The sequence below is a fragment of the Ascidia mentula genome, chromosome 1 (genome assembly GCF_947561715.1).
Source record: "Ascidia mentula chromosome 1, kaAscMent1.1, whole genome shotgun sequence".
Lineage (NCBI taxonomy): Eukaryota > Metazoa > Chordata > Ascidiacea > Phlebobranchia > Ascidiidae > Ascidia > Ascidia mentula.
Genome location: NC_138566.1, coordinates 6787648 through 6797807, shown reverse-complemented (window position 1 = coordinate 6797807; position 10160 = coordinate 6787648). Strand labels below are relative to the sequence as shown.

Here is a 10160-nt window from a genome sequence, read left to right as displayed (position 1 = left end):
AATCTTTTGGTGGTCGTTAACATTCAAATATTATACACGTGAATTTGCCTGTATTGTTCACATTTCATTACCTTTTTTGACTTTTACAATTATAACACGGCCGTTGTATAGAAGCAGCATACACATTTTACTCATTTGAGTTGCAGGCGTAAACTGAGTTATTTGCGTCCAAATGAACTCGACTTTACTCGTTTCCTTGTAAGAGCGCAATCCTTGGTGACGTAAAGGTGTCTCAAAAATGTTCGTACGCCACTGAGCTTGCCTGTACGTAAGTTCGCTCCTTACCCCTCACCAATAAAAAACACCTACATTTTACTTTCGTTTGGAGTTCATCATTGTCAGACAGTCAGCTTTTTGTTGCGCTTCATTACTCTGCGGCATCGACTCGTATAGCGTACTACCCATACACAGTCATCTAAACAGTGTGTATAGGCACCAGGCAGCCAAACGCGACATGGTAAACAGCACCAGGCTTTGACATCCGACACATTTCAACATATTTTTGAAAACATTCGAATCGGAAATGTATTAGTCATTGTAGGAACAATGCCGTCATGACAAATTTGTAGGTCAAATCGTTCATATTTGTGAGTTTAATAATTATAACCGAGGTATATATGTCTATAGACATACAATGGAAAAAATACAGAATTACTTATTTTGAAGTGCTGCACATACAATTGCAAGTGTTTTGACTTATGCTCTTGGTTGATATTGCTTTGCGTTTCATCTCAAAACTCTTTTTCTTTAAAAAGTCTTTCTGAAGAATTGGGACTTAATGCTACCAAACATTCTTTAAAATACGGTGACTTCATTGGACACGTCGGCAGGTTGGAACAATTATTGGTATGTCAATAGATAGGAGGGGTAGACGCTGGCATCTCGAAACACGACGAATATTGTGGGATCAATCATACTATTGACCACGCTGTTATACGGGTGCCCGTTATCTTGCAATGGTGGAGCGTGCACCAACGAATGCCCCTGGCAAAAGTTACCAGTAATAACCTCAGCTAAAAACATGCACTTTCCTTCTCGAGATGCCGTTTTCGCGAAGTCATTCGAATACTTGGCAGTAGTAGCAAAGTATACTCCTTTGCCGTATACTGTGCCTGAAAAACTATACTGTAAACTTTCATCTATTAAAAATAAATAAACAGTAAAAACCATTTTTTCCAGCATAGCTTCTGTCAAACCCCCTTGTCGCTATTTTGGCGCAAGTGGCTTTGTCTGTACCATGAAAAAGCTCACGTGTGACTTTTTTTCCAGGCATTTCTTTTTCCACCAATTCTTTTTGTGCTTGAAACTGGTTCCAGAGAGTCCAGTTCTGTATCCTTTCCAGCTTAAAAATGCGGAGGTTTGATATTGCTGTACTTATCGTAAAGGTTTATTGTTAAAGTTAGAGTATGGATCTATACTTTTTGGGGTTCAACTTGAAATGTTTCTTTAAACTTTTCGATAATTTTTTCGAATTCGGAGGAGCCGGGTGTCACTTCGAGGCAAATTTCATCACTGCTCGCATATCTGTCCCAGTACGGCGGCAAAGAGTCTGTAAAGATTGAAAAAAATGTTTAGGTTTACACAAAAATACAAACAATGCAGCTTTGGCCTAATTTTGCATGGCAAGATATAAAGTTTCTCAATGACGTTACTGTGAGATTTATGACAGAACCAACACCGGCCATTTAAATAGAAATATATGTTTCCATTCCGTTTTACTTTATTTTTATTTTAAAACAGTGATTGAAATTTCACCCACACTAAGCGAGATTGAAGTTTTATTCACTTAAATATGACATGTCATTTTTGAACCCGAATTAGCGTGCCAAATATAGCTTGCGCACCCTGCGTTGTGCACCGCTGGTTTAGAAACACGTAAGTGTCAAATCTTACCACATTGAATTGATCTTATGACCTTGTAAACAGCGCCATCAGCCAAAGCTATGTAAGCCGGGAGGTCAACAGTAAATTCAACACTTTCACCATTTACTTTCCAATTCACCTTTTCTGTGTTCCTCTGTAACTGCGCAACATTTGCGGAGGTAATTATAGGGACTGTTTTTTAATGATTTAAAAAAACAATTATTGCTTCAAATTTCAAATCAAATCAAACATATCATTGAAACAGGAACTGTTTGTCCATTTTTAAGGAATAGTTTAAAAATCTGCAACCCAAATATGCCCGACAAACATTCTGTTTTAATAATTTTTTTACCCTTACCTTGTGTGCTTTTTCTAGCTGGTGATTGGCTCGTAAAGGAAACGGAATTTCGCTTTTCTTCTTCGGATCTACATACTTCCACGATACATGGTCAGCACACAGCATGGCTTCATTGAGATAACTTATGATTTCCGCGACTTTTTCTGAACTTTCCGTCACGTCTTTCCGAATCCCTTTTATGACCAATTTTCTGGCAAATTCCGATTAAGTCAGGAGCAAATATTTGACATAGCTAACAATCATGGTTTACCCGTCTGAAGTCGTGTACATTTTGATGTTTTCGTTTTCTCGGATAGTATCCAATTCGTCGGGGGTGATATGTTCGATTACATTACCACCAAACGTTTTCATCAAACACATATCTCTAACTTTTTTCTCCAGCGCTCGAAAGGCCTAATAAAATACATTACTTCTTACATGATGCTACACATATTTTACAATCTGTCTTGCAGTAAACTCTTCTTTTAAAAGCATAATGTATACGCGTTTGCGTGACGTCACAAATGATTCGGTCGAAGTTATTTAGTCAAACTGACGAACATTCGGTTTTTGGCCGAACTGAATCAAGACGATTCGGTACACCACTAATCTTGACAAAATTTTGAGTTGCAAATAGGGTCCCAGCAACGACCTTATCGATTTTCGGGGGATCGCAGAAGTATGGAGGGCGTCGTGTTTAAAATTCAGCTACTCACTGACGCAGATTTTACACCAAAATCCCGGTAATGTCGGGAAACCTGAATGTCTGGCAACCCTATTCTGTATAATTAAATTGATGATTGACAAGATTACTATCATGCGTACTTTTTAGTATTTTACACTTTGTTTAACTCGTCCTGTGTTTTCTTTAAAGGTTACTTGCAACACGAGCAAATTTATCATTGATCAAAAATAAACTGATGCATTAAATTACCGTAGTGATTTAATTTTAACTTTTTTTTATATTATTTTTGTACTATTATTATTTTGAATGTGTGAAAAACGGTAGGAACCACTGACGTACCTCATATACATCAGCTAGACTGCACGAACAAAACAAGATCCGGACATAGTTTGATGTTTGTTCGCCAAAACCTTCACTACGTTTGGGTTTAACATCCCGTTTGTCGCTACGTTTATTGAACAGGTTTAAAAAGCCCCAATATGGCGAGATACCTTAAAAAAGTAGTCATTGACTACACAGGTAAGCTAGGTGTAAAACAGTACAACATCCTACCAGAGGGGTTATTATTTGATGTTAATCCAAAAGTCATGGTGTTTGATAATATTTGTCTCCAGGTGCGGGGCACTCTGGCCGCCCTTAAGTGCCGACCATGTTCCCCTGTCAAAAGCTCGTTTTGAAAGGCAGCTATCATATTCTGAGTCACATAAACCTCAATCCTTTCCAAACTTCTGAGATTGGTTTTATCAAACCTTTTAATGGCCGTGCTCATACATTGTGCGACCTCCACACCGGACAAACTAGTTCCACCTGGAGGGTTAATCATGCAGTTTCTATCATTTATATGTTTAGGAAATGTTTCAAACATTCCAGACAATTTTACCCGTATCATTAGGAATAGCTACACTACGGACACCCAGTCTGTCGGCTTTTCCAAAGCAGTCCAACAAAATAGCTTGAAGTGCCCCTGCACTGTCTGGTATTGGTACGTGTAGGAAGTATTTACACACTTTGCCACCTGTAGTGGTCATCACGCTACCAGCACTTTGATTTATCGTGTTTAGGGCAAATTTGGTGATTGAAGTGCTACAGGTTTCGGGAACCTTGATATCTGCGACAAAGGAATGTAGTTAAGAGGCAAATAACAGTAAACAAGATGCATACCGTTTTGAGAGAGTGAAGTGTAATTTACAATTGCTTGACAAATCGTTCCTTCTATTTCTCCGTCCTCGACGTAAACGTCAATAGATTGGCGTTTCATGTTCTCTGGTGATAACCTTTGATTCTCATCAAATGATATGAGTTGTTGAATAACCTAAAAAAAATTTCGCAATTCGTCGTAATGTATAAGTGACCCGATTTCTTAGGCCGTTTTACCTCATGTTGGCTATTTGTTTGTAAGACAAGAGAAACTTTGCTCAATTTAGTTCCCCTGAATTTATGAACCACCTCTTGTAGAACTCTAACTACAAGTTCCATCGGAAATTCAAAGCCGCCTGTGCCCAGAGCGGGAAATGCAATAGACAAATATCCCGAACATTCGGCCAAATCCAAGCAGTGGCTCAATGCCTGTTTCAGCATTTTTTCGCTAATTTTCGGCATGTAGTTAGTAAGGATAACGTGGTAGACTTCCTCACAAAGAAGTTCAAATCCAGGTGTGGCAACAACATCTCCAACTTTGAGGTTAGCGTAAGTTACTGATTTGCAGGCCACCTTTATCAGAACAAATGTAAATCTAGTAAAGATTTGTCTAAAGCTTGATTAGCAAATCAGCCAGTTGAAAAAGTAATTTTAATGACACATATATTTTGCCGTACCTTCAGATTGTTGCCCGCTTTTTCGAGTAGAGTCTTTGTCAAAAGCGATCCTTCACAATTTGGAAACATTTCTACCGTTGAGGAAGTAACGACAACATCGGCCTATGGTAATAATTAAAAGATGAACCCAGCTCATCAATACTATACAATATTATTGAAATTAATTAATCCACGGTCTGTTTGTTTTGTTTTTTTGTAATTATGCTGTTAAAATATTTTTTTTATTTGGTTGTTTATGACTATTTGGGAAATGTTTTTTTCTTTTTTACATTTTACCTTGAGTAATTACCTTGGTGGTGGTAAGATCTCCAACAAAAACTTGCAATTTTGGACAAATTGTTGGTATCCGCTAAATAAAAATAATTGCATAAATAAGTCGTTCAACCTTTCATGTCTCGTGGACCCCCATTAGAGACAGTCAAGGGCCCGCGCCCCCAGCGAACCCATGAAGTGCAGACGGCGAGTAAGAACTAGCCAAACAATCACCAATTATACTGAATTTTTATGTAACGCAACAACTGCGGTCCCTAGGATGATACAAATCAGGCGAAGCACATTGAAACTTTGCACAAAATATGCTGACATTCAGTATTTTTGAACGTTTTGTGGACAAACTAATAAGTTTTTGTCTCGCATACGGTATACAAAGGACGAAGGGCTCGTGCTTTTTGCCATTGATAATTTGCCAGTAACTTATTTGACTTTGTTAATGTTTTGATTTATTTCCCAGAATCACCGCATTGTCCTAACGGTAGTTGTTAATCCCTTTTGGGTTGTGTAAAAGGTTATCAAAATGTTTTGCATTTCATTTTATAACAGAGTTTACCTCCTTTTTTGGTGGATCAATAAACCCTAGACACCGGTTATTCTGTGAAATAAATTTTAATTCTTGTTTCCCTTCGTCGCTTTGAAAAAATGTTTTCATTCCTGGAACTGAGATTTCTCTCTCCGAAATACTGAAAGTGGATGTAGCTTCGAGAAGCCACGATCGCACTGAAATTGTCATATTATCTTAATTGCCAGGTAATTTTTTCACAAGTTTCATGCAACGTTAATTCTAGAGCCGTGCTTCCCAACCTTTTTCAGTTCGCGACCCACTTTTAATGCAAGTTTTATTGTGCGACCCACAATGAGATATGACCAAACGAATGAAAAATATTGTTGCATAAATGTTACGTAATAATGCAATAATTTCGTGATCTAATAGAAAACTGTAACATTTAGAAATGCTTCGCGACCCACCTGAAATAGCTTCGCGTCCCACCAATGGGTCGCGACCCACTGGTTGGGAAGCACTTTGCTAGAGGATTATGTTGGTAGATATACTAAAAAGCCCTTGTTACTTACCGTCCAAAACCCTTCTTGTACTTCCCGTGATATAAATTAGAGATTTTTCCTCATCAAAATCTGGGGTTACTTCATTACAATCCGAATTGCTCTCCTTAAAAGTTTTCCAATGCTCTTTTATATAATTAATGACCATTGGGCGGGCGTAAAATGGTCTGGTCACTTTGACGTTCCGAATTAAATATTCTCTTATATGTTGGCATCCAATCGAGACATGTTCATGCAGACCAACACACTCGATGCCTGATGCGTTATTCTGCAACACAGAAAATGGAATATTACACTCACCAAAGACGCCGACGCGATTCACATGATGCAATTCAAACGAATTAAATCAAAATTTACAAATTCAAAATTTTCATAGACCTTTTGTTTGTTACGAAAAACGTTTTGAAACAGGACACAATGCAAAAAAAAGTTATATTTAAGACAGTCATTCGAAATCTTCGAGTTTGTACAATAAAACCATACGTTTATTTGGGTGGTTCCAGAAGCGCTTAATTGTTCAACAAAAACATTCCAAAGGTCAGATGTGATGATTTCTTTACTTTCCAGAGTTACTTTAACAATCTCCCGGGAAATTATGTTTTCTAGCACTCTGCTTGCGTCATGAAGATCGCTATCGTTGAGATACAGCAAATATACTTCATGTGATATCAATTGAAGAGAGGCTAAAAGTAGTGAAATTAGGTAAAATGTTTCAAGAAAACTTGTATCTATCACACAAGAAGTGGTGATTTTATTTTGCCAGGTTAAGAATATTTGTAACATAGACAAGCTTAGTTTAGATTTTCGAAATAGTCAAGTCGATGAAAGCTTACTTTGTATTTTGTTGATTTTAAATTTATTTTGTATAAGTTTTCGAATGTCAGTGACGCCCTTCGTGTGTTCTATATCTTTGCTTTCCAAAACTGTTGAAAGATATTTTAAACGACTTCCCGTGTCGTTCTTAAAGCGAAATTTGAATTTCTGCAGCTTCTACAAAACCGACCAAATAAAAAAATTGTTGTCAAACCTTGTCTCAAAAAGCATAACTTATTTTAAAATGCTGTATTTGCCACAAGAAAAAGCAGTTGTTGAAAGCGACCATACCGTGTTTTGAATATTTAAGACGGTTCTCTTCACAATAAATCCAGGCCCTGTAAATGTGATATGGCCGTGGTCTCTTTCTTGTAATTCTGTTGATACTTTCGGATCTAGGTTATCTCTAAATACGTCGACGAACTCGATCAGTGCGCTTTAAAAATACGATATTTTTAGTTACGATGCGTTTTGGTGACCCGGTAAATCCAGTCTAATACAATGTATATAACACATACAACTATCATCTAGTGTTTGTGAAAAATATATGATGGAAGATATTCGGGCATCAACCTAGATTGGTGCTTTGCTGATACATTTTTGTATGCAAATGTAGCCTATAGGTTCATTGAGTAGTGTAATGTTCAAACAACTGCACGTATTTAAAATTAACGACTCGTGCACCAATTCAAAAGTTCCCACCAGCATGAATCTCGTCCAAAGCAGTGCTATTTTACAACCTGTGTGTCTCGGTGTGATGGTTCGCAAGTTTGTTCAGGTCGCTGAACGTACAAACATGCCAAACTTTGTGTGCATTAGGTATATCATTGACTTGGTCGTATAACACCTTTGTCTCCCACTGGTATTAGTTTGTGTATCCGTTTAAAGCGATACTCCAGGATTTCATCTTCAGGGTATTAAAATTACGTCTACGACTCCACGTATTTTTCTTCAACAATTTATTTCTACCGTTGTGTTAGGATAGTTAGGATTCCTTCAAATGGCATTACCTAATTAGTTCGCAAACCAATTAAGTTATCTGGGAATAAAGCTGGACAAAGGGAGTGGGACATTGTATCTGGGTACACTGGCGCCAAAAATGATAGACGTTAAGAGAAAAATTGTTACGAATAATTAGCTCAGTGCACAACGTACCGAAAATTGTACAAATCCATGTCCAACGTTTCTGTCACCAAGCTGCACATTTGCTCTAAATACACCTGTACCTCATTGACCTCCTCAACTTTGCCGGTGACTTGCACTTGACCGTCCTTCTGAAAATTCCACCTGCGCAAATATAGTATACTAGGTTAAAAAAAGTGTCAAAGGTACAAGTGTGAATTCATTAAGGTGACCTAACGTAGACTTCAACTTCTTTGTTTTCAGTCACAGGAACTTTAAGAATGCTCTGTTCCTCATTCCAGCCCATTAAACATCGGTAATCTGCTAAAAATTGTGCATTACAAATTGCCAACTTCGTGCAGAATTGTGTCAGTGCTTTTGCAAGGCCTGTGGTGCAATCAAACTCAAACTTCGTTTGGTCGAATCTTACTTGTCTCGGCAAAGTCTGTCAAAACGGAAAGTTGATTTTAGTTTTTAAATCATGTGAAACACAAACACATCAAGGTAAAACAACATGCAGTATAATACAATTGCAAAATAAAACGCGTTCACGCGGTGCATTACCGCAATGCAGGGTTTAAAACATATGAGGAATTCATTTGTGTCCCCGCTGGATAAAATACCAATGTACTGCAAGCCATTCAGGCTGCGCAGCAAATTTGAAAGGCCGTTTTCCGAAAGTTGGATGTACTGAACAATGTTGTTATCTATTGTGCACTTTTTGGTAAAGTCATGTACTTTATGATCTGCAATTGTAAAGGCAAACATAGCATGCAGATGAATACGTAAACAACTAAAGCAAACAAGATATGCTTACACATTGTCATTCGTTTCAAGCAAGATTCAGGGTCTAATAGAATCGAAAAAACATCTTGCTGTTCATGTGTTTAGGAAGACGAATTGTGATTTTTTTAGCGAATTGTGGAAGTTATGGCAACTTAGAGTCCAGTGTATAGTTGTACGTAACTATGTTCCGGCAGTGGGGGAACGCCCAAATTACGTTGGGACAAGCTGTGACAATACAAAAAATAATAGGTCACTATGACACTATATGTATGCACTATGCTTGAACTATCGTACAATATGTAGCACAACCGGGCCTTATACGCCCAACTAAATTGGACCACGGGCCACTTCCGTAAGCTTATTTTTCGTAAACTAAGTACATGATAAACGATGGGAATAATTTTAACTGTGCTGATGTTCAATGTACTGCGTTTAATGTAATTTAAAATCAGTGTGAATCATTTGAAATGTTATGATGACCCGGAAACAATGACCAGTGGATTTATTAGCACCACGTCAACCTTTTTAAATTGTGTCCACTTGCACAACCAACAAACTTGTCAAACATAAGTCGTTGTATAAGCAATGAAACCAATAACATTATTAAAGGTTAGATCAAAACAAAGGCTCCGTCTACACCACACTACACTTATATTTGTCGCTGCACTGAAAAATATAACAAAAACAATTACTTCTTGAGTTTGTGACATGGGCCGCACCCTGTATAATTAACAGGAACTTCCGCGGATCACAAAAATTTGACTTATAACGCAGGTACCTCCGCAGGCCGTAGGTTGCTTAACCTTGGACAAATGAATTACGATGTTTTATAGAAAAAATTCGAATCCAATACAGTTTGTTTTTTATTTTTAAAAACATAGCTCTTCGTCTACACTGGTAGTGGAGCCAGTGATCTTACGAACATGCAAGAAAGCTTTCTATAGATACCGACTAAAACCTTGTTTTATGATTAAACAAAAATCTGTGCCTTTTCCTAATACCTAATTGAAAGAAAATCACAAACGTGTTCTGTATTCAAACGTGTAGATTGGTATAGAAAACTCAGCACAAAAAAGTTTCTGGTTATCAAAACGTTATTGCATCTAAAACGAATGGCCAACACTTGAAGTTGTTCCATGTCCCAAGCACGTTTGCTGTTTCCTGAGTAAGTACTGTCAAACCTTTTTCTGTCGGTTAGGGCATTTTAGCGGTACTGGGCCTATCGGCATTGACATTAGCATCCGCAAATACTGTAAATTAGTGAATAAATACAATAAATTCTTAGTCACATTGGATTTGTGGTGCTTACTTATTAACTAACTCAACAAACGCATTTAAAGCCGTTTCTGAATAGGATCCGATGAATCGCTGAAGGGTATATAGGGTGTTGTTTTTATGTACTTCC

The 10160-nt window shown here is 37.6% G+C and overlaps 1 protein-coding gene across 1 annotated transcript; it reads right to left on the bottom strand.

Annotated features, from left to right (window-relative positions):
• Nucleotides 1-840: 840 nt before the first annotated feature.
• On the bottom strand, nt 841-8790 carry LOC145900124 (protein mono-ADP-ribosyltransferase PARP14-like). The gene is made up of 21 exons (XM_082988841.1): nt 8787-8790; nt 8534-8715; nt 8203-8414; nt 8003-8134; nt 7139-7283; nt 6868-7024; nt 6518-6717; nt 6047-6302; nt 5526-5692; nt 4989-5048; nt 4332-4595; nt 4047-4197; nt 3766-3993; nt 3635-3692; nt 2917-2980; nt 2472-2614; nt 2222-2411; nt 1894-2023; nt 1419-1549; nt 1237-1342; nt 841-1139 (listed from the first exon to the last, which is right to left on the bottom strand). The coding sequence occupies exons 1-21, from the start codon at nt 8788-8790 to the stop codon at nt 841-843; spliced, it is 3279 nt and encodes a 1092-aa protein (XP_082844967.1).
• Nucleotides 8791-10160: the final 1370 nt, after the last annotated feature.